Source organism: Oncorhynchus mykiss, chromosome 8, assembly GCF_057628025.1.
Source record: "Oncorhynchus mykiss isolate SJ-2025 chromosome 8, ASM5762802v1, whole genome shotgun sequence".
Classification (NCBI taxonomy): Eukaryota; Metazoa; Chordata; class Actinopteri; order Salmoniformes; family Salmonidae; genus Oncorhynchus; species Oncorhynchus mykiss.
This window is the reverse complement of record NC_143029.1, coordinates 10,810,312-10,836,504: the sequence shown is the minus strand read 5'-3', so window position 1 is coordinate 10,836,504 and position 26,193 is coordinate 10,810,312. Positions and strand designations below refer to the sequence as shown.

The 26,193-nt window shown below is 42.3% G+C and overlaps 1 protein-coding gene across 5 annotated transcripts in view; it reads right to left on the bottom strand.

The window, feature by feature from the left end:
- The window catches only part of plekhg3 (pleckstrin homology and RhoGEF domain containing G3), a 115,517-nt gene that overhangs the window by 45,035 nt on the left and 44,289 nt on the right, over positions 1–26,193 (bottom strand). For 2 of the 5 annotated variants that reach the window (XM_090242553.1, XM_090242554.1), the window contains exons 3-4: positions 14,162–14,224; positions 2,756–3,255 (exon numbers count right to left, since the gene is read on the bottom strand). In XM_090242553.1, coding sequence (XP_090098679.1) covers positions 2,756–3,255; positions 14,162–14,224 — 563 coding nt within the window. Of the gene's footprint in view, positions 1–2,755; positions 3,256–14,161; positions 14,225–17,632; positions 17,923–26,193 lie in introns of those variants that run through there. The other 3 variants (XM_036984732.2, XM_090242555.1, XM_036984730.2) reach the window with 2 other exon arrangements.

Sequence of the window (26,193 nt, the reverse complement as noted above, 5' to 3'; positions counted from 1 at the left end):
AAGTTCTCCAACCCTAGCCCAACCAAGTACTCCAACCCTAGCCCAATCAAGTACTCCAACACTAACCCAACCAAGTAACCAATGGATTTCAGGACAAAAAAGACGAAGAAATGCAAAGCACTGACTCCACTACTTCAAATAAATGTGATGGTAACGAATGGTATGTTGTAGAGCTGGGCCATATGAACAAAAATCCATATCAATTTAAGTGTAATATAAAAAAAATCTGTCGTAGGACAACGACCACTACTTTAAATGTTGTGGTTATCATGGTCCCCTTATTTTACTTGAAACATCACTTTCCTCTTCGTAAAGGATACTATTCGTTATTATGGATATCAGTAAAATGTCCTTGATAATGGTCAGTATTGATCATTTTCGGTTTGTCGTCCCAGCTCTAGTATGTTGTCAGCTACATAAAACATTCCAGAGTATCATCCTGGTCCTTTAAAATGAAACAGTGCTACAGTTTTAAGATGTCATTTATCATAAGATGAGAAAACATTCACTTCACTCATTTAGGTATTCATGGAATACATGTTTATAAGATTGCAATTTCTAAGTGTACTGTGTCTAGTTAAAAAAATAAAATAATACATTTATCGAGAGGAAGACTTGCCTGAGAGAACGAGTGTGTGAGCAGCCATTGTACAATCGTTTTCTCAGCAGGATGTGCTTGACTGAGCTCTCGACTGATGGGTGTGAGTGTGTGGATGAGCATGTGTTAAAAGCATAATGTGTGTATAGTATGTAAGTGTTGTGCTTGAGCGTGGTGTGTGTGTGTCTAAACCACAGCTGGTCCGGAATAACAGAGCTCACTCCTTTGTAACAACACTATACCAGCATGGTGTGTGTGTGTGTGTGTGTACATGAAATCACATTTTATTGGTCACATACTCATATGTATATACTGTATTCTATACCATCTTGCCTATGCCGCTCGGTCATCACTCATCCATATATTTATATGTACATATTCTTATTCATTCCCTTAGATTTGTGTGTATTAGGTAGTTGTGGAATTGTTCAATATTACCTGTCAGATATTGCTGCATTGTTGAAACTAGAAGCATAAACATTTCGCTACACTCGCAGTAACATCTGCTAACCAGGTGTATGTGGCCATTAACATCTGCTAACCAGGTGAGGTGTATGTGACCATTAACATCTGCTAACCAGGTGTGGTGTATGTGACCATTAACATCTGCTAACCAGGTGTATGTGACCATTAACATCTGCTAACCAGGTGTATGTGACCATTAACATCTGCTAACCAGGTGTATGTGACCATTAACATATGCTAACCAGGTGTATGTGACCATTAACATCTGCTAACCATGTGTATGTGACCAATACAATTTGATTTGGCAGATGTTATTGTGGGTGTAGCAAAATGCTTGTGTTTCTAGCTCCAACAGTGCAGTAATATCTAACAAGTAATATCTAACTAAATGCTTGTGTTTCTAGCTCCAACAGTGCAGTAGTATCTAAAGCAGTATGTAAACACTATTGTGTCTGTGTGTGTTCACCCACTAGTGTATGGCGTTTGCAAAGTTGTCATATTTGGATTATGTTTGATGAATCAGTCTGTGCAGTGCATAATGTACACATAATCTCCACATGCAGCATCCTGTATGGAAGAAGAAAGACATTGACTTGTCTGCTTAAGCACCGGCATGATCCTCCAGTCAAGACCCATTGTTATGTAAGGAGATGATCCCACAGCATTAGCCTTAAAGGGTTAATAATAGTCAACCCAGTGACGTCACACCTGGTATCCATGGATTCCTATCTCCACCCACTGATAATAAGTCATTGATAAAAGTCAAAATGTTCAAGTCAGTTCCATACAGTCGAGAGAACTGGCTGAAATGGAGTGGCACGTGGTCACAAGCCTTGACACACGAAGAAGGAACACATGCTCGCGCTGCAGTCTCCTTCGCACACAAACAAACCTGCTAAGCCCCCTAACGCTGCACTGGTCTGACCACGCTAACTGGATTTGCCATAAGTGAATGACAGATCTCCAGCGACGCTCTTTTGGAGTTACTCAAATTGCTTGAGATTGAAGGATTCAACTCAGCATGAGGCCTTCCTACTGCCAACAACCAAATCCGCATAGCTATCTTTGAATAGTCCAGCCAATCACCCGACTTGAGACCAGATGAAAGACCCTTGTTTACATTGTCAATCTCTTTGGTCCACACAATGCAATGGTTTACAAACATGCCTTAAAATGTGATTTTATGAGCATTGTCATCCCAGACACAACACACAGTAAATCTGAGACTGACCTCTCATTGCCCTTTTTGTTTGCGCCTAGCCTTAAGTTTAGGCCAATCATGGGACTGGCTTGACAGATAGGGCATGCTAATGGGACTTGGACCATCGTGTGACCTGTCTAAGGGGTTGTGAGGAGAAAGCCCACCTGTCACATGCAAACATCCCAGGCCTGCGACACCGTCAGCCCGCCAGTGTCCCTCGCTAGGGGTGCCTTCTCTACACTCGCAAGTGCGTAAATCAGTTTACATTGTGATATTTCACATAAACAGCCTACTCACTATACACAGAACTGTTATGATTTGACTACCAGCAGTGTATAGAGGGATAATGGCAAATTCTGTATAGGCTAAATTTTGACTGAGCTCTTTTGCAATAAAGACATTTCACAGGCAAACCAACAAATACCAAGGTCAATTTGACTGTGTAATGCATGGGAGCTCTTTAAAAGCAGAGAGGATACTTTGTCACGTACCTCCACGATGCTGCGCAGATCCCTCACGTACATGCGCTCCGTCTCGATGATCTCCATGACCACCCGGTCCAAGTAGGTGATCTTGGGGTTGGGCGCCATGGTTATGGCTGCGAAGGGCGATAACGGGGGCGTGTGGCAGGTGCTGGCAGCCCGCGAGGGCGTGTCAGTGTTGTTGTTGTTAAGCTGGTCGAACTTCCCGCCACGAGAGACCAGTCCTTCCCCAGAAGGGTCCGCCGTATCGGGATGCTGGCGGTCCTGATCGCCGACGCCAACCGGAGGATTCAGCTCCAAGTCGATGTCGTCTCCGGTAGGGGGCACGCTGCCGCCAGGTGGAGGCGGAGCGGGGCCGTCGTCCCGGGATGACCCTGACCCCGAGGACAAGGTGGAGACCAGGCTCACGGGGCGCTGGCCAGCGGAGCGGAAGTCGGAGCAGTCGGAGGGTGTGGCGGAGGGTGCCCGCTCATTACTACTGATGGAGGCAGTGGACAAACGGGGGGACTCTGGAAGGAGAAGAGGACAGGAAGTCAGGGAAAACGTATGTACATTCTGACTGACATTGGTGGAATTCATTGTGATTGGTCATCCAAAAGGTGGGAAAAGCTCATCCACCAAATCACATATTCAACTCGCCTGAGTTTTCTGAAGCAAAAATCAAAGATGAGTAAAGAGCTAGGCATCACTTGGTCAATCAACTGAACAAGTCCCTCACTGAGAAATAGCAGAGCAAAGATGCCTTGTGATTGTTTCACCAGAAATGTACCATTAATGGACCCCTATTGACATTGTACAGCAACTGAAGTTTCCTATCAGGAAGAGAGATTTGGAGAGGTGTAAATCAGTGCAGCATCCCACTATTTATAAGATGGCTACTTGTCCAGGCATATTCTGCAAAATAAAAAGTATCCACTTGGTTAAATACCCCATGTAAGCAAGTTGGCTTCACTCAATTTGTTTTGAGAGCTGCAATTATGATTGACTGGTCAGGAGAAGAACATCCTATGCTTCAATGCAGTGCAGAATCCATTGCTATAGTGTCTCTTAACTATATAAAGTGGGATTCAAATGGCTTTGTCATTTTTTTGTCAATAATCTACACAAAAAAAATTGAACATTACATTTTGTTGTTAAGATGAATGAAAAATAACACTAATTTACCTCGATTAAATAAGTATTCGCCCCCTGAGTCAATACATGTTAGAAACACCTTTAGCAGCGATGACACCTGGATTGTGCAATATTTGCAGATTTTTCTTTAACATTTTTCAAGCTCTGTCAAGGTGTTGTGGATCATGGCTAGACAGAAATTATCTATTCTTGCCATAGATTTTCAAGCAGATTTAAGTCAAAACTGTAACTTGGCCACACTGGAACTTTCACGGTATTCTTGGTAAGACACGGCAGTGTAGATTTGGCCTTGTGTCGTAGGTTTCTGTCCTGCTGAAAGGTTCCTCTCAGTGCCTGGTGTCAAGCAGACTGAAGCAGGTTCTCCTAAAGGGTTTTGCCTGTGCTTAGCTCCATACCGTTTCTTTTTATCCTGAAAAACTGACGTCTTTGCCGATGAAAAGCATACCCCTACCATGATGCAGCCACCCCAATGCTTGAAAACAAGGACACAGTTACTTAGTGAATGTGTGGTGTTGGATTTGACCCAATCATAAGGCTTTGCATTTAGCCCAAAAAAAGTGTATTCCTTTGGTGCATTTGTTTTTGCAGGATTACTTTAATGCCTTACAGGATTAATGTTTTGGAATATTTGTATTCTTCTTTTCACTATAATTTACGTCATTATTGTTGAGTCACTACGATGTTGTTGATCCATCCTAAGTTTTCACCCATCACAGCCCTTGAAGTCTGAATCATGGTGAAATCCCTGAGCAGTTTTTTTTTCCAGTCCCGCAGCTCAGATCAGAAGCAAGACCATCTTTGATGTGTCTGGATGGTTTATTATATATTCCAAAGAGCGTAATTATTAACTTGACCATGCTTAAAAATATATTACATTTCTGATTTGTTACCCATCTAACAATCCCTGCCCTTCTTTCAAAAAGCTCTTTGTAGTTTAATCTGTGCTTGAAATTCAATACTTTACTGAGGAACTTTACCAATGTTGTATCTATGGGGCACAGAGAAACGGGAAGTCATTAAAAAAAATCATGTCAACCCCTATTATTTCACAGTCCATGTAACTTATTTTAATTGTTTCTCCAGAACTGATTTAGGCAGGGCCTATACAAAGGGGGTGAATAGTTATGCAGACAATATTTTAGTTCTATAATTTGTATTAGTTTGTAAAAAAAGTTTTTTAAATAAAAAAAATTGTGTAGATCAATAACAAAAAGAAAATCACTTGAATCTTTTTTAATCCCACTTTGTAATGCAACAAAATGTGAATACTTATGATGGGACACACACACACTAAATAAAGTGCATTCTGAATATATATATATTGCTTTGTTATTATGGGGTATTGTGTGTAGATTGATGAGGAAAGAAACGACTCAATTTTAGAATAAGGCTGTAACGTAACAAAACGTAGAAAAAGTCAAGGGGTCTGAATACTTTCCCAATGCACTGTACATTAGATACTACACTAAATAAACTATGAGTATTAATACTTAAACTGTATATACTACATACAATACAAGTACTGAGATAGTACCAAAACTGTTCACGAAATGAAGACAGCGGAATGTGACACCGTGTTCTGCTTTTGATGTACAGTCGTGGCCATAAGTTTTGAGAATGACACAAATATTAATTTTCACAAAGTCTGCTGCCTCAGTTTGTATGATGGCAATTTGCATATACTCCAGAATGTTTTGGGTCCATGGCCAGGAAACTCCCCAGACCTTAATCCCATTGAGAACTTGTGGTCAATCAAAAACCCACAAATTCTGACAAACTCCAAGCATTGATTATGCAAGAATAGGCTGCCATCAGTCAGGATGTGGCCCAGAAGTTAATTGACAGCATGCCAGGGCAGATTGCAGTCTTGAAAAACACTGCAAATATTGACTCTTTGCATCAACGTCATGAAATTGTCAATAAAAGCCTTTGATACTTATGAAAATGCTTGTAATTATACTTCAGTATTCTATAGTAACATCTGACGAAAATATCTAAAAGACACTGAAGCAGCAGACTTTGTAGGAATTAATATTTGTGTCATTCTCTAAACTTTTGGCCACGACTGTAATGTTGCTCATGAGGAAATGACAGTTATTTATGATCGATTAAGTTTGCAATAGTGGTTTCCTTTTCCTGGCTTCTCCCTGAAGCCCGACCCATTCAACATCAATTCAGATGGTCTCATGTTGATTTTTCTCATTTCCAAAATTTGCTTTTGGAATAACAGATTCAGCATTAAAGCCTGTGAATTCCATCAGATATATATATATTTTTTTAAAGGGAGTGAAATCTCCTGGGAACTGGAGAAGGGACATGTTTTAGGTGTGTACCAGAACAAAGGACCCCACATTTGAACAGCCTGGTCATGCTGAAGATGGCCTTAAAAAGGTAAGCGGAACCTAAAACTGTGGTGAAGGGCAACTCAGCCTCAAGTATTACAAAAGGACCTCTGTTAGGTCATCCTAAAATGTGCCTGAATTAAAACACCACATCCTCTGGAAAATACAGAAATCCAGTAATTTCCTTCTGGATCAGTGGGAGCTTTTCCATTCTCAACTAAGGAATTTTGTGTTAACATTAGGACAGAAACAGTTGGTGGAAAAGTCATGGTGGACTTGGGAGACTTCCGAGCTGCCCACTTCACTTGATGAGCTGAGCGTTTGAGCAGTGGTCATTTTACAGAATGGCCACGCTCTGAGGTCGATCTTGAGGCATCGGGTCCTCAGCACCCCATAAAGTCTACATATACTAACAAGGCCATAGTGGTAAAGACAGCACTGCTATGATAATACAGTATACGACTTCAGCTTCCATTAAAGGTAGAAGGAAACATTTAACAGATCTCTCAAAGATCATATTGGGCCTATCCATGTATGCACTGTATATCATATTTTGATTATATCGTATAGTTCCAGTAGACAAGCACATGAATATACATAGGCCAAAGCAAATAACGAAACATATAGGTAATGACTGCTTTGTTATTTTACAACGCAAATGCATATAACATTGCATGAGTTCATCACTGTGAACGCCGCATCAGTTGGAAAGCACCCCCAGGTTTTGTTAGTGTGACTAGTTCCTTGGTAACTATCATTTCATAACTGAACGGAAGGAAATGTATGCCACAGTTTTATAATATAAGCAAATCATTTACCATGACCCATTTGGTTCCCTCCACAGGATTTGAGCCCGCGTCATCAAATAGTTACATCATTGATGTATGAGTATGGCATTGCAAAAACAAGAGTGCTTCCCGAGAAAAAAATGAAGAGAAATTACAGAATTACTACACACCCTGTGAGGTGTCATACATTCCCAAACGACATAAGCAACCCAAAATATCAACATTTGCAAACACATGTCAGAACCTCACACCATCAAAGCATTAGTGGCCTCTAAATAGGATTTGCAGAGATGATGCAATTAAGTAAAGTGCTGCCATTCCAAAGAGCCCAAAACATCGGTCACAAACTAAAACATTAGAACAACATACTGTAAATCATGTCAGTTTGAACCGCTGGAAAATTCATTGAAGACAGCAGACCAAAATCAAAGACACTGTAGCTTCCTCAAAACACCAGCAGGCACAAGACATTCCACAGCTGTTAACAAGGGTTTCTGGTGGAAGACTGTTCTTGGACTATAACATGTTTCTGCATGTTGACTCCCTGATGAGCCAAGAGGAAACAGGATATGACTAAGGGGAAGATCATTTATTGACATAGTAGGCTTATCAATAAAGCTATGAGAGTAATACGATCCCTTAGTACCAACACACAAACAATATTTTTATTTATTTGATTTAGCTTTTATTTAACTAGGCATGTCAGTTAAGAACAAATTATTATTTACAATGACAGCCTATAATGTACACACGAGCATACCATTTAATAGCAATGCATTGTGGGTATGTATTCCAAGTTGTGTGTCAGTACGGACATTGGAAAAGAGAATCATAAAATCAGCCTATAAGGAACATGACTGAGGGAATTATAACTTCGTATTTGATCTGAAATGATCTGCCTACTTGGAGAACTGGCTATGAACAAATCAATCGTGGTCTATGCTAATGCTACCGTGCATGCCTATATAACGTACATGATAACGTACATGATGTAATGATGCCAAGTAAATTGTCGCGCTAAACGTGCAACACAGCATTCCTAACCTAGCCCAAGATGGCACCGGAGGAGATGGCCGCCGTTTTACTGTCTCCTAACCAATTGTGCGATTATGTGTTTATTTTCATGTTATTTGTAAATTATTTTGCACATAATGTTTCTGAAACCGTATCTTAAGGCAGAAAATAGCTTCTGGATATCAGCACATCGGGACTCTAACCCGGAAGCTTACAAGAAATCCCGCTATAACCTGCGACGAACCATCAAACAGGCAAAGTGTCAATACAGGGCTAAGATTAAATCATACTACACTGGCTCCGACGCTCGTCGGATGTGGCAGGGCTTGCAAAGTATTACAGACTACAAAGGGAACAACAGCCGCAAGTTGCCCAGTGACATGAGCCTACCAGACAAGATAAATCACCTTTATGCTCGCTTCGAGGCAAGCAAGACTAAGGCATGCATGTGAGCATCAGCTGTTCCGGACGACTTTGTGATCACGCTCTCCATAGCCAACGTGAGTAAGACCTTTAAACAGGTCAACATACACAAGGCTGCGGGGCCAGACGGATTACCAGGACGAGTGCTCCGGGCATGTGCTGACCAACTGGCCTGTGTCTTCACTGACATTTTCAACATGTCCCTGATTGAGTCTGCAATATCAACATGTCTCAAGCAGACCACCACAGTCCCTGTGCCCAAGAACACTAAGGTAAGCTGCCTAAATGACTACAGACGTGTAGCACTCACGTCCGTAGCCATGAAGTGCTTTGAAAGGCTGTTATTGGCTCACATTAACACCACTATCCCAGAAACCCTAGACCCACTCCAATTTGCATACCGCCAAACAGATCCACAGATGATGCAATCTCTATACTACTCCCCACTGCCCTTTCCCACCTGGACAAAAGGAACACCTATGTGAGAATGCTATTCATTGACTACAGCTCAGCGTTCAACACCATAGTACCCTCAAAGCTCATCACTAAGCTAAGGCACCTGGCACTAAACACCTCCCACTGCAACTGGATCCTGGACATCCTGACGGGCCGCCCCCAGGTGGTGAGGGTAGGTAGCAACACATCTGCCACGCTGATTCCTCAACACTGGAGCTCCCCAGGGGTACGTGCTCCCTGTTCACCCATAACTGCATGGCCAGGCACGACTCCAATACCATCATTAAGTTTGCAGACGACAACAGTGGTAGGCCTGATCACCGACAACAACGAGACAGCCTATAGTGACGAGGTCAGAGACCTGGCCGGGTGGTGCCAGAATAACAACCTATCCCTCAACGTAACCAAGACTAAGGAGATGATTGTTGACTACAGGAAAAGGAGCACCGAGCACATCCCCATTCTTATCGACGGGGCTGTAGTGGAGCAGGTTGAGAGCTTCAAGTTCCTTGGTGTCCACATCAACAACAAATTAGAAGGGTCCAAACACACCAAGACAGTCGAAGAACACGACAAAACCTATTCCCCCTCAGGAAAGCCTATTCCCCCTCAGGAAACTAAAAAGATTTGGCATGGGTCCTGAGATCCTCAAAAGGTTCTACAGCTGCAACATAGAGAGCATCCTGACCGGTTGCATCACTGCCTGGTCCGGCAATTGCTCGGCCTCCGACCGCAAGGCAAATCCAAATCAAATCAAATTTTATTTGTCACATACACATGGTTAGCAGATGTTAATGCGAGTGTAGCGAAATGCTTGTGCTTCTAGTTCCGACAATGCAGTAATAACAAGTAATCTAACTAACAATTCCAAAACTACTGTCTTGTACACAGTGTAAGGGGATAAAGAATATGTACATAAGGATATATGAATGAGTGATGGTACAGAGCAGTATAGGCAAGATACAGTAGATGGTATCGGGTACAGTATGTACAAATGAGATGAGTATGTAAACAAAGTGGCATAGTATAGTATAAAGTGGCTAGTGATACATGTATTACATAAGGATACCGTCGATGATATAGAGTACAGTATATACGTATGCATATGAGATGAATAATGTAGGGTAAGTAACATTTATATAAGGTAGCATTGTTTAAAGTGGCTAGTGATATATTTACATCATTTCCCATCAATTCCCATTATTAAAGTGGCTGGAGTTGAGTCAGTGTCAGTGTGTTGGCAGCAGCCACTCAGTGTTAGTGGTGGCTGTTTAACAGTCTGATGGCCTTGAGATAGACTGAAAAACAGCTTCTCTCGGTCCCAGCTTTGATGCACCTGTACTGACCTCGCCTTCTGGATGATAGCGGGGTGAACAGGCAGTGGCTCGGGTGGTTGATGTCCTTGATGATCTTTATGGCCTTCCTGTGACATCGGGTGGTGTAGGTGTCCTGGAGGGCAGGTAGTTTGCCCCCGGTGATGCGTTGTGCAGACCTCACTACCCTCTGGAGAGCCTTACGGTTGAGGGCGGTGCAGTTGCCATACCAGGCGGTGATACAGCCCGCCAGGATGCTCTCGATTGTGCATCTGTAGAAGTTTGTGAGTGCTTTTGGTGACAAGCCGAATTTCTTCAGCCTCCTGAGGTTGAAGAGGCGCTGCTGCGCCTTCTTCACGATGCTGTCTGTGTGAGTGGACCAATTCAGTTTGTCTGTGATGTGTATGCCGAGGAACTTAAAACTTGCTACCCTCTCCACTACTGTTCCATCGATGTGGATAGGGGGGTGTTCCCTCTGCTGTTTCCTGAAGTCCACAATCATCTCCTTAGTTTTGTTGACGTTGAGTGTGAGGTTGTTTTCCTGACACCACACTCCGAGGGCCCTCACCTCCTCCCTGTAGGCCGTCTCATCGTTGTTGGTAATCAAGCCTACCACTGTTGTGTCGTCCGCAAACTTGATGATTGAGTTGGAGGCGTGCGTGGCCACGCAGTCGTGGGTGAACAGGGAGTACAGGAGAGGGCTCAGAACGCAACCTTGTGGGGCCCCAGTGTTGAGGATCAGCGGGGAGGAGATGTTGTTGCCTACCCTCACCACCTGGGGGCGGCCCGTCAGGAAGTCCAGTACCCAGTTGCACAGGGCGGGGTCGAGACCCAGGGTCTCGAGCTTGATGACGAGCTTGGAGGGTACTATGGTGTTGAATGCCGAGCTGTAGTCGATGAACAGCATTCTCACATAGGTATTCCTCTTGTCCAGATGGGTTAGGGCAGTGTGCAGTGTGGTTGAGATTGCATCGTCTGTGGACCTATTTGGGCGGTAAGCAAATTGGAGTGGGTCTAGGGTGTCAGGTAGGGTGGAGGTGATATGGTCCTTGACTAGTCTCTCAAAGCACTTCATGATGACGGATGTGAGTGCTACGGGGCGGTAGTCATTTAGCTCAGTTACCTTAGCTTTCTTGGGAACAGGAACAATGGTGGCCCTCTTGAAGCATGTGGGAACAGCAGACTGGTATAGGGATTGATTGAATATGTCCGTAAACACACCGGCCAGCTGGTCTGCGCATGCTCTGAGGGCGCGGCTGGGGATGCCATCTGGGCCTGCAGCCTTGCGAGGGTTAACACGTTTAAATGTCTTACTCACCTCGGCTGCAGTGAAGGAGAGACCGCATGTTTTCGTTGCAGGCCGTGTCAGTGGCACTGTATTGTCCTCAAAGCGGGCAAAAAAGTTATTTAGTCTGCCTGGGAGCAAGACATCCTGGTCCGTGACTGGGCTGGGTTTCTTCCTGTAGTCCGTGATTGACTGTAGACCCTGCCACATGCCTCTTGTGTCTGAGCCGTTGAATTGAGATTCTACTTTGTCTCTGTACTGGCGCTTAGCTTGTTTGATAGCCTTGCGGAGGGAATAGCTGCACTGTTTGTATTCGGTCATGTTACCAGACACCTTGCCCTGATTAAAAGCAGTGGTTCGCGCTTTCAGTTTCACACGAATGCTGCCATCAATCCACGGTTTCTGGTTAGGGAATGTTTTAATCGTTGCTATGGGAACGACATCTTCAACGCACGTTCTAATGAACTCGCACACCGAATCAGCGTATTCGTCAATGTTGTTATCTGACGCAATACGAAACATCTCCCAGTCCACGTGATGGAAGCAGTCTTGGAGTGTGGAGTCAGCTTGGTCGGACCAGCGTTGGACAGACCTCAGCGTGGGAGCCTCTTGTTTTAGTTTCTGTCTGTAGGCAGGGATCAACAAAATGGAGTCGTGGTCAGCTTTTCCGAAAGGGGGGCGGGGCAGGGCCTTATATGCGTCGCGGAAGTTAGAGTAACAATGGTCCAAGGTCTTTCCTCCCCTGGTTGCGCAATCGATATGCTGATAAAATTTGGGGAGTCTTGTTTTCAGATTAGCCTTGTTAAAATCCCCAGCTACAATGAATGCAGCCTCCGGATAAATTGTTTCCAGTTTGCAGAGAGTTAAATAAAGTTCGTTCAGAGCCATCGATGTGTCTGCTTGGGGGGGGATATATACGGCTGTGATTATAATCGAAGAGAATTCTCTTGGTAGATAATGCGGTCTACATTTGATTGTGAGGAATTCTAAATCAGGTGAACAGAAGGATTTGAGTTCCTGTATGTTTCTTTCATCGCACCATGTCACGTTAGTCATAAGGCATACGCCCCCGCCCCTCTTTTTACCAGAAAGATGTTTTTTCCTGTCTGCGCGATGCGTGGAGAAACCTGTTGGCTGCACCGCTTCGGAAAGCGTCTCTCCAGTAAGCCACGTTTCCGTGAAGCAAAGGACGTTACAGTCTCTGATGTCCCTCTGGAATGCTACCCTTGCTCGGATTTCATCAACCTTGTTGTCAAGAGACTGGACATTGGCAAGAAGAATGCTAGGGAGTGGTGCGCGCTGTGCCCGTCTCCGGAGTCTGACCAGAAGACCGCCCCGTTTCCCTCTCTTTCGGAGTCGTTTTTTTGGGTCGCTGCATAGGATCCACTCCGTTGTCCTGTTTGTAAGGCAGAACACAGGATCCGCGTCGCGAAAAACATATTCTTGGTCGTTCTGATGGTGAGTTGATGCTGATCTTATATTCAGTAGTTCTTCTCGACTGTATGTAATGAAACCTAAGATGACCTGGGGTACTAATGTAAGAAATAACACGTAAAAAAACAAAAAACTGCATAGTTTCCTAGGAACGCGAAGCGAGGCGGCCATCTCTGTCGGCGCCGGAAGATCATTGACAGTGATTCAAATGAATACAAATAGAATTATGCCATACTTTTATTTTGAAAAGTCCACTATTGTGGCTAGCTTCACAAAGATGGGTCCGACCACCATTAATCAAATAAGAACTGTCTTCTGAATGAGGGTTATTTTAGATGACACCGAGCTATATAGTTAACTAGCTAACTACAGCTACTGAAACTAGCTATGTTTTTTGGGGAAGAACATTGTTTGCATGAGCAAGCTAGCTTTTTTTTTTATGGCCAGCACTGTACGTGCGCGAGACAACTTTACCAGCATCATAGCATACGTATCGATGAATCGTGACATATGAAATACAAGTGATAGTGTAATAATTACATAAAAAATGAATGAACACATTAAATTATTATTTGACGTGCAGTCATATTCAAGTCCTGATTGGTCAACAAGCTTATTTGACAAATCAAATAGCGTTATTTGATGTGTATATTTTTTGGACACGCTGAGATGAGCCGACAGGAAGATCACGGGACAAACTCGAAAGAGAATGACTTTTCTGTTAGTATGAAGGACACAACGTTCCCACGGGAATGTCAGGATCCATTCTCCTCATGGGTGTTTACCATTAACGCTCAATTAAATCATTGTTAAATCATCCATTCGTGACAAGAGTGCATGATTAGCATTAGCATGTTTTCCCCTATTAGACTGCTCTGCAATGCAGTAGATCAGCCTTTGTAGCTTTTACATCCAGTTTCCACAATAGAATAATAATAATAATATGATCCATTCCTGTCTTGGGAGTCAATGGTTAGCGTCGTCGCACTATAACCTCATTGTCAGATCATCATTGCACAATAATCATTCATCTACATTATAAGCGGGTATGTTATGTCAGTAGCAAATCTTCTGCATGCCAAATCATTGAGTCAGATGAATTGATTGTAATATGTGGAGACGGATCATACAGAAAACCAAAGATTGATTTGTTGGTATTTTTTAAAAATAAGTTTGATTGAGCTTTTCTTTCTAGCATGCAAAAAAATATATATACATGGACATACCCACTAACCAGTCCGGAGACAGTTCTGTAATACATTTGTACAGGACTGAGCCTGTGTTTCTACCTGGGGGGGGGAGGAATAGACAGAGACATTCAAACAGAGTCATGCCAAAATATATAACTGTAGAGTTCATCAGCACTTAGCAAATCAGTAAGCCTAATGTACAAAAAGTGATATAGCATTACATTGGTACACATACCCCTATCAAACATGGAGCAACTTGTGACTATCGGTTAGCAGAGCAACACTTAATAAACTCTTACTGCAGCAGCAATAGCAGAGTGAAGAGATGGGTGCACAGAGAGGAAAAGGTGGGCCTCCCTCTCCCTCGCTATGCTTAACTCTCCCATTGACTCGTTAAACCCCCTGGTCAAGGTCAGGCCTTGTTGTAGGAGCGAAGTCCAGCACTGATACAATTCCCTTTTTCCGGTGCATTCTCCTAGTCCTAGGGCGCACACTTTGAAAGAAAACATTTTCAAACCGGTAACGTCCGTCTCCAGTCAGCCAGTCAGCCTTAAGAGGCAGTGGCTGGACTTTCACCTACACACAAACACAGCCGTTGGTTGAAGTACTACCAGTATGGAGCCACACAGACATTCAAATACACGGGGTTCACACACATTTAGGACCTGTCCCCACTACGAGAGGAAGGAGAGTGTGAGGAGCGGATTGGCGAAAGAGATTTCATATTACATCCTTACCTTACGTTGTGGCTGGCAAAGCCTATTCTTGGTCTGCAGCTCAAATTGACCGTAAATATCACAGTAGTCACTAGCCAATCAGCACAAACTACTCAACAACAACATTTATTCTAAAACATAAATAATGCAACAAAACCATATTACACGATTGAATAATGCAACAATCCACAAGCATGTGCAGACAATAAAAAGGTAATTTTATCATCCATACACATTCAATTAGCAAGCAAACATGCTTCACAATCTAGTAACGTTAGCATATGAGTGAATGCTTCCACCTCCTATACGAATATAACAGTACAAAAAAGTTATCCAGCATCATTCAATACAGTATTATAATTTAGGCTACACAGCTAGGTAGCGTTAGCTAGCTAGCTAAACAAAATCATTTCTGCGTCCTCACATAAACATGCTAGCTATAGCTGAATGCTGACGTTTAGCTGAACCATAGCTATATAGGAGCTCCTATAGGATAACACTAGCTACCATTTTAAAGTGAAGCATCATTTGATCAAAATAATGTCATTATATGAGGTAAAATCAAATTGGGGGGGGGGGGGGGGGGGGGTTGCTTCTTGCCCAGACCTCTCGCTTAGTGCTATGGACGCTCATTCCCGCCACCGCAAACAACTAAAACGTTGATAATATCAAAAAATGTTGAGATAGTAACTCAAAATTGAGATCGTAGAACATACATATAGGATATGGTTCTTAATTTGTAACTTTATGTGGAGATTTTGTTCTATTTATCCACGTTGCAAAGATTAGCACAGTAGGGACGCCAGAAAACGTTGTGGCAAGCTCGCATTTGTCCCCAAAAAATAGACACAAAAGCATTGAAAAGAGGGTCAAAGTACTGTTGATTAGACTGATTTACCTCATGACTTCTTACCTCATGCACAATGAATCTGTCCTTCAGTCTGATCAACTGTAGCCTTCCGATAACCACAGCTGCAGGCAGCCTAAATAAGCCTATGCCCTACTGTATATTCCCCTCTGGCCAGGGGAAACCAACAATAACATGTATTTATGGCTAAGCTATGTATATATAGCCTAAAATACATCTATTTATTTGTGTTAAGAGAAAATGTGAATGTGATCGAATTTGGTTTATACTCAAACTTTGGGTGGCTAGGCTATCTAGCTATCTATGACATACTGTGGGAGTAACGTTTTAACTACAGATGCAAAGACCTACACAACGCAACCCTGCATAAAGCAAGCTAAACCCGGTTAGTTCTATTGTCTAATTGCAGTTGTTGTTTTAGTGGGTTTTTTAAACCCACATGACCTGATTAGAAAGAACGGGTCAAATCACAGCCCGTAATAAAACTGTTTTACTATGTCATACCCTACAACTAGGGTCCAGAGTTTTACCTGGTTAGGTTAGCCTACCTAGGTCACACTCTGTGCCCTAGGAAAACACTCCTTTGGAGACAATGCTACAAATGAAGAAACACATCCAATAAGTATGATCTACTATCTCAACATTTTTGTATTTTGAGATACTATTTAAAAAGTGCAAGATACTCTATATTTGTTTTACTATATTACTGGTGGAAAAGGCTTCCTTCCATACAGTGCAGTCAAGAAAATAATCTAAATAAACACTTGAGATTTAAAGCTATGTCGACAATTTCAGCCTGCCCGACAATTTCAGAACGTAACAGGCTGTTACATAGTGACTTTCAATTATTAATAAGGAGTCAATCAATGTGTGCATACACGCAAAGGAGACATACTGTACATATAGTGTAGAATGAAACCGTAGAATGAAATACTAACGTGTACGAAGGCACTCAAACCTATCCAAACACTATACATCAAAATGAAGTCATTTATCCATGCACACAGACATAAATCTCAAAGCAGACACAGTCTCAGGCATGTGGTGACATCTTTGAACTAGCGTTTACAAATATAAATCACAGGCTAGTATAAATACAAATCTTACTCCTGTAAACCCTATTCATGTAGACTGGCATGGAGGGAGAATAAACCAACCCATGTTCAGCATTTTCATGGTGAATGATTCTTTCACCTGGAGGGGGGGTCCAGGCTTTCTAAGAGATCCAGCTACGACTCCCCTAATACCAGTTGGGATACAACTAAACAATCACTATGATTCATATATATCCTAAAATCAAATAACCTCTGCACCGTTGAAATATAAGTGTCTTCTTTGCGAAGTGGAGCACATCAGGAAAAAGGTTCCCCGACCACCGCTGTGCCGTGAACACACAAATCAACCAGCAGGCGCTTATAAAGCCACAGGACTTAACCGCCACTCCGGAGACAGACTGCCATGGATACCGGCTTTGGTCCCATAGATACAGGCTTTGGCGTCTGAAAACAGCCAACTAGCTTTCTCCAAAGCATCCCAGAGGTCCTGTCTCTTGGGCTACCTATAGGTAGGGCGAAGCTGCAATATCATGCTGACAAGAAATTATGCAGACTCCATTGACTGCAGCAATCTTAGTGTTGGTGCTGATTCTTTAAAAAATAAATCCCATTATAGTGGAAGTGAATGGTGATCAGAACAAGTGGTGGGTGAAGAAAGATGAAGGTAGAACAAAGGTCCCCAGATTTTACGATTCTTTGCAATATGTCAACAAGCAGTATCAGGTTTTAAAATCTTGACCTCATAGCTTCCCCCCTAAAACAAAGTCATCCTTGGGAGCGTTGTCAGGGAATTAAGACTGAATGTGAACATGGTAAATATGAACAGAGAATACTACCATCCAACAATTTCCAGAGGTCGAGGACTCACCGAACCAACGGGTTAACTTGCGGTTGAATCCGTTCAGGAGCCTTTTCTCCTCCCAGGCGCTCCGGAGGGTGGCCATCTCCATGCCCGGTCTGAGGGCGACCCCCCAGGTTTTGTCCTTGGACCGACCCAGAGTGCTCATGGCTCTCTCTTGCTTCCCACACACCGAGTGCACGGACCTGCTGGACTGACCCACTCCAGGCCACTTCATGGGGTACCAAACTTGAGTGCCAGGTTGTCTCAACAACACTTCTTAACCAGGTGCGGTCTTACACAAACCCACGGAGGTAAAAGTAGTGAGCAGTGTTCCCGGTGGGAGCTTCAGACATAGTCCTCTACAGCTCCACAAATGGAAGGCAACTGAGGAAGTCACCTGGACTTGCCGCTCCCACAACACTCATACACACACACACACACGCCCATTTGAACCAGGGAGGGTGTTAGGTGTCAAACGCAAGTATGGCCATAAGAGAAAGAGAGGAAGGGAGGTTGGAGGAAAGGGAGGGAGGGAGGTTGAAGGAAAGGAGGTTCGATTGTGATTGCAAGAATGCACAGCATGTAACGTTATCTCCCTTCCCAGCCTTGGCTTCCACAAGAGACTTGTCCCTCGCCCCCTACTCCCTCTCTCGTTCCACTTCTCCACGGAGAGGAGTGGTTGCCTAGGGAGGCAGTGCCTCGGCTCTCAGAACAATAACACCCAGTGTCTGAGGAATATTGCTGCACACAGAGAAACAGCATCGAATGAGAAATACTTTTTTTTTTTGTTTATTAAAAAATGAAATGGTGTAGAAGTAGCTACATAGAATTAAATGATTTATATTTCTATCCTAATCAGCCAATGGGTGAGAAGAATTTGGCATCATAATACTATTCTCAAACCAGGAGCAGACAAGACCAGTGGTTGGTCTAAGCTCAGTCCCAGGTGAAATGACTGAACCATGCCATATCTAAACATAGTGCATGACAACAATAAGATGAATGGAATGTAGAACACTAGTCAGTTGCACAACTGAACGCATTCAACCGGAATTTGTCTTCCGCTTTTAAAATGTTGTTCTTCCCTTGAGCAAGGCAGTTACACCGGAGAGCTGCGGTTGTTGTGGGTTGTTACTGTGCTGACTCATATCCTCACCTACCCCGTGGCGTGGCATGTCACGGCAGAGATGTGGGCAGTGCGGTGGTGCCCACCTCTGTTATGAGTAACACATCCTTTCCAACCCCTGTTCTTTTTCAACACTAAGTTTTAGAAGACCATTCCCTTTTCTGTGTCTCGGGTCAGAGGAAGCCGTGGACTGAGTGCTCTTTCCCTACTGAACCTGTCGGTTTGAAGTCCATCCTTATTTCTCTCTGACCTATGAGCGGCTTTGAAGTGGCAGGGAATCCTTGGGAATGTCAAATGGCACAGGCTGAGCGTGGGCATGGGGGGGGGGGGGGGGGGGGGTACTGCCTGATGTGTGTGAGTTTGACTCATTTGGTAAAGGCACACACACAGCTTACTCGCTCACACACACACCCCCCCCCCCCCCACACACACACACACACACACACACACACACACACCTCAAATACTGTCCTTCACTTTCCACTCAGGCAGTTAATACCCTATACGACTAACACTAGCCACCTAACGCCCTCCCTGGTTCAAATGGTGTGTATGACTGTTGTGGGAGTCCATGTTGCTTCCACCGCTGCTAATTTTATAATTTTCGGGATGGTAAAATGTTTTCAGTGTAAACTTAAACGATTAAAACTAGATTTAAAGTATGTAGAAAACATGATGGACCAATATCTTTTTAAATAAGATCCTCTTTGAGAACTAACAAATCTCATAAATAAAAACTTGCCTGTCAGGGAGAATTTAAAATAGCAAAAATGGCAAGGTGCCCCGTTGATTTTGTTATAACGTTTGAGTCACTCTGATCGCATAAGAACGCTGCATAAGCCATGGCAAAAAAGTGTAGAACTGCAGGAAATGAGCTTTAAAACTGTAAAATGTTCTCTCCACAACCGGCAAAATATGTAATATTGCAGGAAATTTGCTTTAACCCTTTACTCTCGTACCCGTATGTATACGGGTTGAAAATGGGCACTGATAAACGGCTAAATTGGAAAGCCGAGGCTGTTCAGTAACATGTTATACATGTCAGAGCTCTGGCTCTGCGATTCACAGCGCTGTATGGGTTTTGACTGAAAGCGGTTCTGCACTTGAGCTCCTCCCACAACAAAAAGTTCCCCCATCACTCCAACTAATTGGGCAACTTTTGGTAATGTTTTGTTGTCCAAGCGAGGGGAAATGCTGTTAATTAAGAGGACTATGTATTATGAAAGATGAGACTTTGAGGGTTATAACAAATACCACTTTGATGTCATACAAGCAAGCCAAACAGTCCAAATGTGCACTTCACTTTTCCATGACATAAAACTCATTAACATTTATGATCACTACGTTGATGTACAGTTACCTGGTGACAAGGTGTCATACCCTGGACAGAATGAGTCAGTTTGCATCGCACTCAAACCCTCGTCATTATTGTTTGTCTTAGGTTGCACCTACCCCACATTTCCAATGAATATTCTTATCATGCCCCTGAATGTATCGAAAGTATGTTCTGATTTTGTTATCAACAAATGGAGAGAAAAGTACAGTAAATATAGAAAGGCACATAAAATCAACAGTGTAATGTTGGGATTCAGTCTCGTCAACTGTCCTTACCTTTATATTAGACCAATTTTCCCATGCCACGGTTATGCATTTCATATTTATTATTATAAACTCAAAATGTAGCCCTATCCATATAAGCCCATTCCCACAAGCATAAAGGGTTAAAACAATCAAATGTTGTCTCTGGCCATGCCTTGCCAGTAATACTTACCCAGTGGGGGCATTTAGGATTATTCTTAGATGGCATTGCTGAGAAGGGTAGATGACGTAAGTGCCCGTTGAAAGACTAATTCATTCAAAGTGAACTTTGGAAATCAGATAAGTGACTCAAAAGAGAGCCCAAATGGTTCATCTTTAAAGGGCAATTCCGCCAATTTTCAACATTATATTCATTATTTTTCGCACCATACCGGTGTCAACACAGTTGAAACTAGGCGATTCTATGATCTGTGGTTAAAAAGAGAAGAAGGAAAGTCGTTTCTCTGTGACATCACAGGGTAGGATTAAAAGAAAGAAAAACAGTGATTTTCAAAACCTGCAACTAGTTTCTAGCTAGGGAGGGTATTTTCTTGTTCCCCACGTCCTCACGACTCTCGTAGTGTTTGAACATCACTTTTTAAAATGTTTGAATTTTTGATGTCATCTGGTAGAACATTATTTACTTCATTTATTTTTCTACAAGATGTAGAACTGCACCGTTTTCACATATGTAGAAACTGTTATTATGCTGGAGATGATATTAAGATGGCTGCCATTTAGCAAGCTCCGACCCAAGTTTGCTATTATGTGATTATTTTCTTGTTTATTTTTACTCTATTTTCACGAAAAGTATCCGTTATTATTTCTTACAACTGACAAGAACTCTTGAACATCAGATAGGCAGTAATAAACCCCCCAATTCCAGCTTCTACTTCGACCCCTCTGTCCTGGCCTCTCTCTGTAATTCCGGGCTACCAAAGAAGAAAAACGCAAGAAAAACGCAGAGGCAAGAGAGGGGAGATCCTGTTGAGATTTAGGCAAAGGGAAAACCGGCCACCTCTTCCTTATATTCTAAACGTCACTTGAAAAGATGGATGACCTCTGATCGTGGATTTGCTACCGATGGGACTATCGGAACTTCAATATTCTTTGCTTTTCAGAAACATGGTTCTCGGACAAGATACCATAACCTAGATAGTTTGTGTGTATGCATTGATATCTAGGCAACGCGTGCCATTAAAAAAAATGTTATGTAGTTCTGTCCTTGAGCTGTTCTTGTCTAATGTAATCTTTATTTAACTAGGCAAAGTCATACATATACACACATATATATATACACACACATATATATATATACACACACATATATATATATACATACATATATATATACATATATATACACACACACACACACACACACATATATATATATACATATATATACACACACACATATATACACACACACATATATACATATAAATATATATATATACACACACATATATATATACATATATATACACACACATATATATATACATATATATACACACACATATATATATACATATATATACACACACATATATATATACATATATATACACACACATATATATATACATATATATACACACACATATATATATACATATATATACACACACACACACACACACACACATATATATACATACACACATATATACACACACACACATATATACATATATATACACATATAAACATACACATATATATATATATATATACACACAAACATACACACATATATATATATATATACATATATATATATATATACATATATATATATATATACATATACATATATATATATACATATACATATACATATATATATATATATACATATACATATATATATATACATATACATATACATATATATATATAAATACATATACATATATATATAAATACATATAAACACACACACACACACACGTATGTATATATGTGTGTGTGTGTGTTTATATGTATTTATATAGATATATATATATATATATAAATACATATAAACACACACACACACATATATACATACGTGTGTGTGTGTGTGTGTGTGTGTGTGTGTGTGGCGAGATTCAATCTTGCAACCTTACAGTTAACTAGTCCAACGCTCTAACCACCTGCCTCTCATTGCACTCTATGTGGAGCCTTCCTGTTAAGCGAATGCAGTAAGAAGCCACGGTAAGTTGCTAACTAACATTAAACTTATCCTATAAAAAACAATCAATCATAACTAGTCATTAACTACACATGGTTGATGATATTACTAGTTTATCTAGCGTGTCCTGCGTTGCATATAATCGATGAGGTGCGTATTCGCGAAAAAAGACTGTCCTTGCTCCAACGTGTACCTAACCATAAACATCAATGCCTTTCTTAAAATCAATACACAAGTATATATTTTTAAACCTGCATATTTAGCTAAAAGAAATCCAGGTTAGCAGGCAATATTAACCAGGTGAAATTGTGTCAATTCTCTTGGGTTCATTGCACGCTTTGACAACATCGAGCCGGGTGTGAGGGCCGTCACCGACCCTGAGGATTGGCTGAACTCGCTCTCCAAGGCTGACGTGAGAAGGGTCTTTAAAATCAGGTCAACACCCGCAAGGCCATGGGCCCCCCCGACGGTATTCCAGGGTGTGTTCTCAGAGCCTGCACAAAACTGCTGGCAGGTATATTCACAGTCATTTTCAACCTCTCCTTGTCCTTGTCTGTAATCCACAAGTTTTAAGATGACCACAATTATTTCTGTTCCCAAGAACTCTAAGGCTTCAGGCCACAATGACTACCACCCTGTAGGACTCACGTCTGTAATCATGTAGTGATTTGAGAGGCTGGTTATGGCACACATCATCTCCATTATCCCAGACACCCTAGACCCACTCCAATTTACATACCGCCCCAACAGATCCATAGACGACGCAATCTCAATTGCTCTCCACACTTCCCTCATCCACCTAGATAAGAGGAATACCTATGTGAGAATGCTGTTCATTCACTACAGCGGAGGTCAGTGTGGTGCCGGAACAGCAACCTCTCCCTCAACATCAGTAAGACCAAGGAGCTGACGTGGACTACAAGAAACGGGTGGTAAGCACGCTACCATCACGTCGACTGAGCGGCAGCGGCAAGTAGACAGCTTCAAGTTCCTCAGTGTCCAAATCACTACAGACATAAAATGGTCCAAACACACACAGTCGTGAAGCCATGACTGTCTCTTCACCCTCAGGAGGTTGAAAAAGTTTGGCATGGGCCCTCAAATCCTCAACAGGTTCTACAGCTGTAGCATTGAGTAGAGCATATTGGACTGGCTGCATCACTGCTTGGTATGGCAATAGCAACACCCTCAATCTCACAAAATATCCACACGGACTCTGTGTGTTAACCTGGTCTCTTTATTGACCTTTAATATGCACATACATTTATACCGACTCCACACACCCACTCACATACAAGCTGCTGCTACTCTGTTTATCTTATATCCTGTTGCCTCGTCCCCACAGTGTCCCTGTACATGTAAATATCTGACTTAAATATTTCCTGTATGCTTATTTAATATTTCCTATTCTTTTTCATGAGTGTTTTTTTTCTAGTAATACATTATTAATTATTGTATTGTTGGGGTTAGCAAGAAAGGCATTTCACTGTACTTGTGCATGTGATATTAAAACCTGGAACTTGACGATGAAAATTAAGTTGAAAAGTAGTGGAACTGCCCTTTGGAGGTAACAGCGTTCGTTAGTATGTTTTTCAAACATGGGCAATGAATAGACCTACAAAATAGATGCACTCGCAAATGAAAATAGACAAAAATAGACAAACAGCATAAGCTTGTGTGCATACACATCAGGATTTTCTCATCATACTGACTGTGACACATTGTGAATTCTGAGTAGAGGAGGAATCTGCATTTAAACCGCACCTGAATTTCCTGTCAACACCTATAGCTAAATTTAAAACCAGTATTGCCTGTCAACACCTATTGCTAAATTTAAAACCCGTATTTCCTGTCAACACCTATAGATATAATAAAAATCTGTATTTCCGGTCAACACATATAGCTATAATTAAAACCTGACACGCATGAAAGGAAGCTAGGGTCGCAACATTCCTGGAAACTCTAACAAACTTCCCAGCTTCACCACCAATCCCATTTGGAGAACTCCCAGAAGAATCAGGAGGGAATCCTCCAACTGAGGGATTTGGTGAAAGTCTCCAGAATTTGGCAACCCTGAAAAAGGTAGCCATTATAAGCCTGGAATAAAGTGTTCGCTACAGGTGTTGTGACAGACGAGACCAGAGGGGTGATGGAAGCTGATTGATAGACAGCTACTTTGGAAGCAGGCAACACATGGACTCTGACAACTGTATGCATCTATTGAGAAACAGTACAACAGTGCTGGTCCATACTGTACAGCAGTGGTTCCCAACCAGTTCCAGTTACTGTACCACCAACTGAATGTTGCTCTACCCAGAGCTCCCCTGGGCTCCTGAGTGGCGCAGCAATCAAAGGATACTGCATCTCAGCGCTAGAGGCGTCACTACAGACCCTGGTTCGATTCCAGACTGTATCACAAACGGCCGTGATTGGGAGCCCTATAGGGCAGCGCACAATTGGCCCAACGTCGTCCGGGTTTGACCGGGTAGGCAGTCATTGTAAATAAGAATTTGTTCTTAACTGACTAGTTAATAAAAGTTTAAATAAAATTTTAATTACCTCATGTACATTTTATCAGTAAGCTTATGGTCTCATGAGTCTTCTCATGTACCCCCTGTGGATAGGACAAGTACCCCCAGGGTCCTAGTACCCCTGGTTGGGAACCACTGCTGTACAGTATGGGATAAGGCCACACAAATGGCATAATCACAATATATACAAGCTCTTGGACAATAACAATACACATTGTGGTATTTTTGCTGTCTAGTGAAGAGTACATAGACAAAGATGGTAACAGTTATGTCATCGCATTTTTTATATTGTCGTACCGCCTGCCCCCCTACTAAAGAATAAGCAGCGCTGCCCTTTTGTGAGGGCGCTTGTTTATCCCATGGCTGGGTTTTCTGTCTTGGGCAGAAGCATAATGCAGGTCTGTTTGGAAAACACAAGGGTTCTCTTGAGGGGGTTTGCCTGGTGCGCCACAACCAGAACAAAAGATAACCAAATCAGAGAATAGGACAACACAGTCCGTTCCACACAGCATTTCATCCACAGGAGCGCTTCCTCCCTAGCCTGGTCCCCGGTTATTCTGTAGAGCCAACTCTTAATGACAATAATCACTGGCGTTGGTCAGACTGGGTAAACAGATCTTGGACCAGGCTACTTTCTCATTCCGCCCACCCTCTAATATGGCTATTGTTAACAAGCAAATGATAAGCAAAGTGGATTTGGATTAGCGTGCAGGGGATCAGACTCACGTGGTGTGGGGTTGGTTTTGTATCACCGTCAACACCTTTAATTGTGGTCATTCCTTTCTGAGAACGAGTCATTCGGCTTGAGCTTAATATCGGAAGCTGTATCCTAATTGGCATGTTTCACCCATAACTCTCAGCTGATGTGTAGTGAAGTCTGTGGTGCAGACGAGCTGCCATGACATCACCAAGGTGGGTGCTAGCTAAACATCAGTGGTGGATGAGGTGAGTTACAGCGTAAAAGCACTGTTGTTATTATCACCCTACAAAACAGTCTCCACATTTCGGTATTCTAACATGCTGAGAGGGATTAGGCAAGATTAACTACTCGTGTCCAGGGAGCGCAGAAATATTTGATTCATTTGTGGGCTACGGACATGGCAGAATAACTGAGATTCCAGTCATTCTACACTCCTTATTGTAATTCTGCAAATTCCTGGTGAGTGTCTGTCTC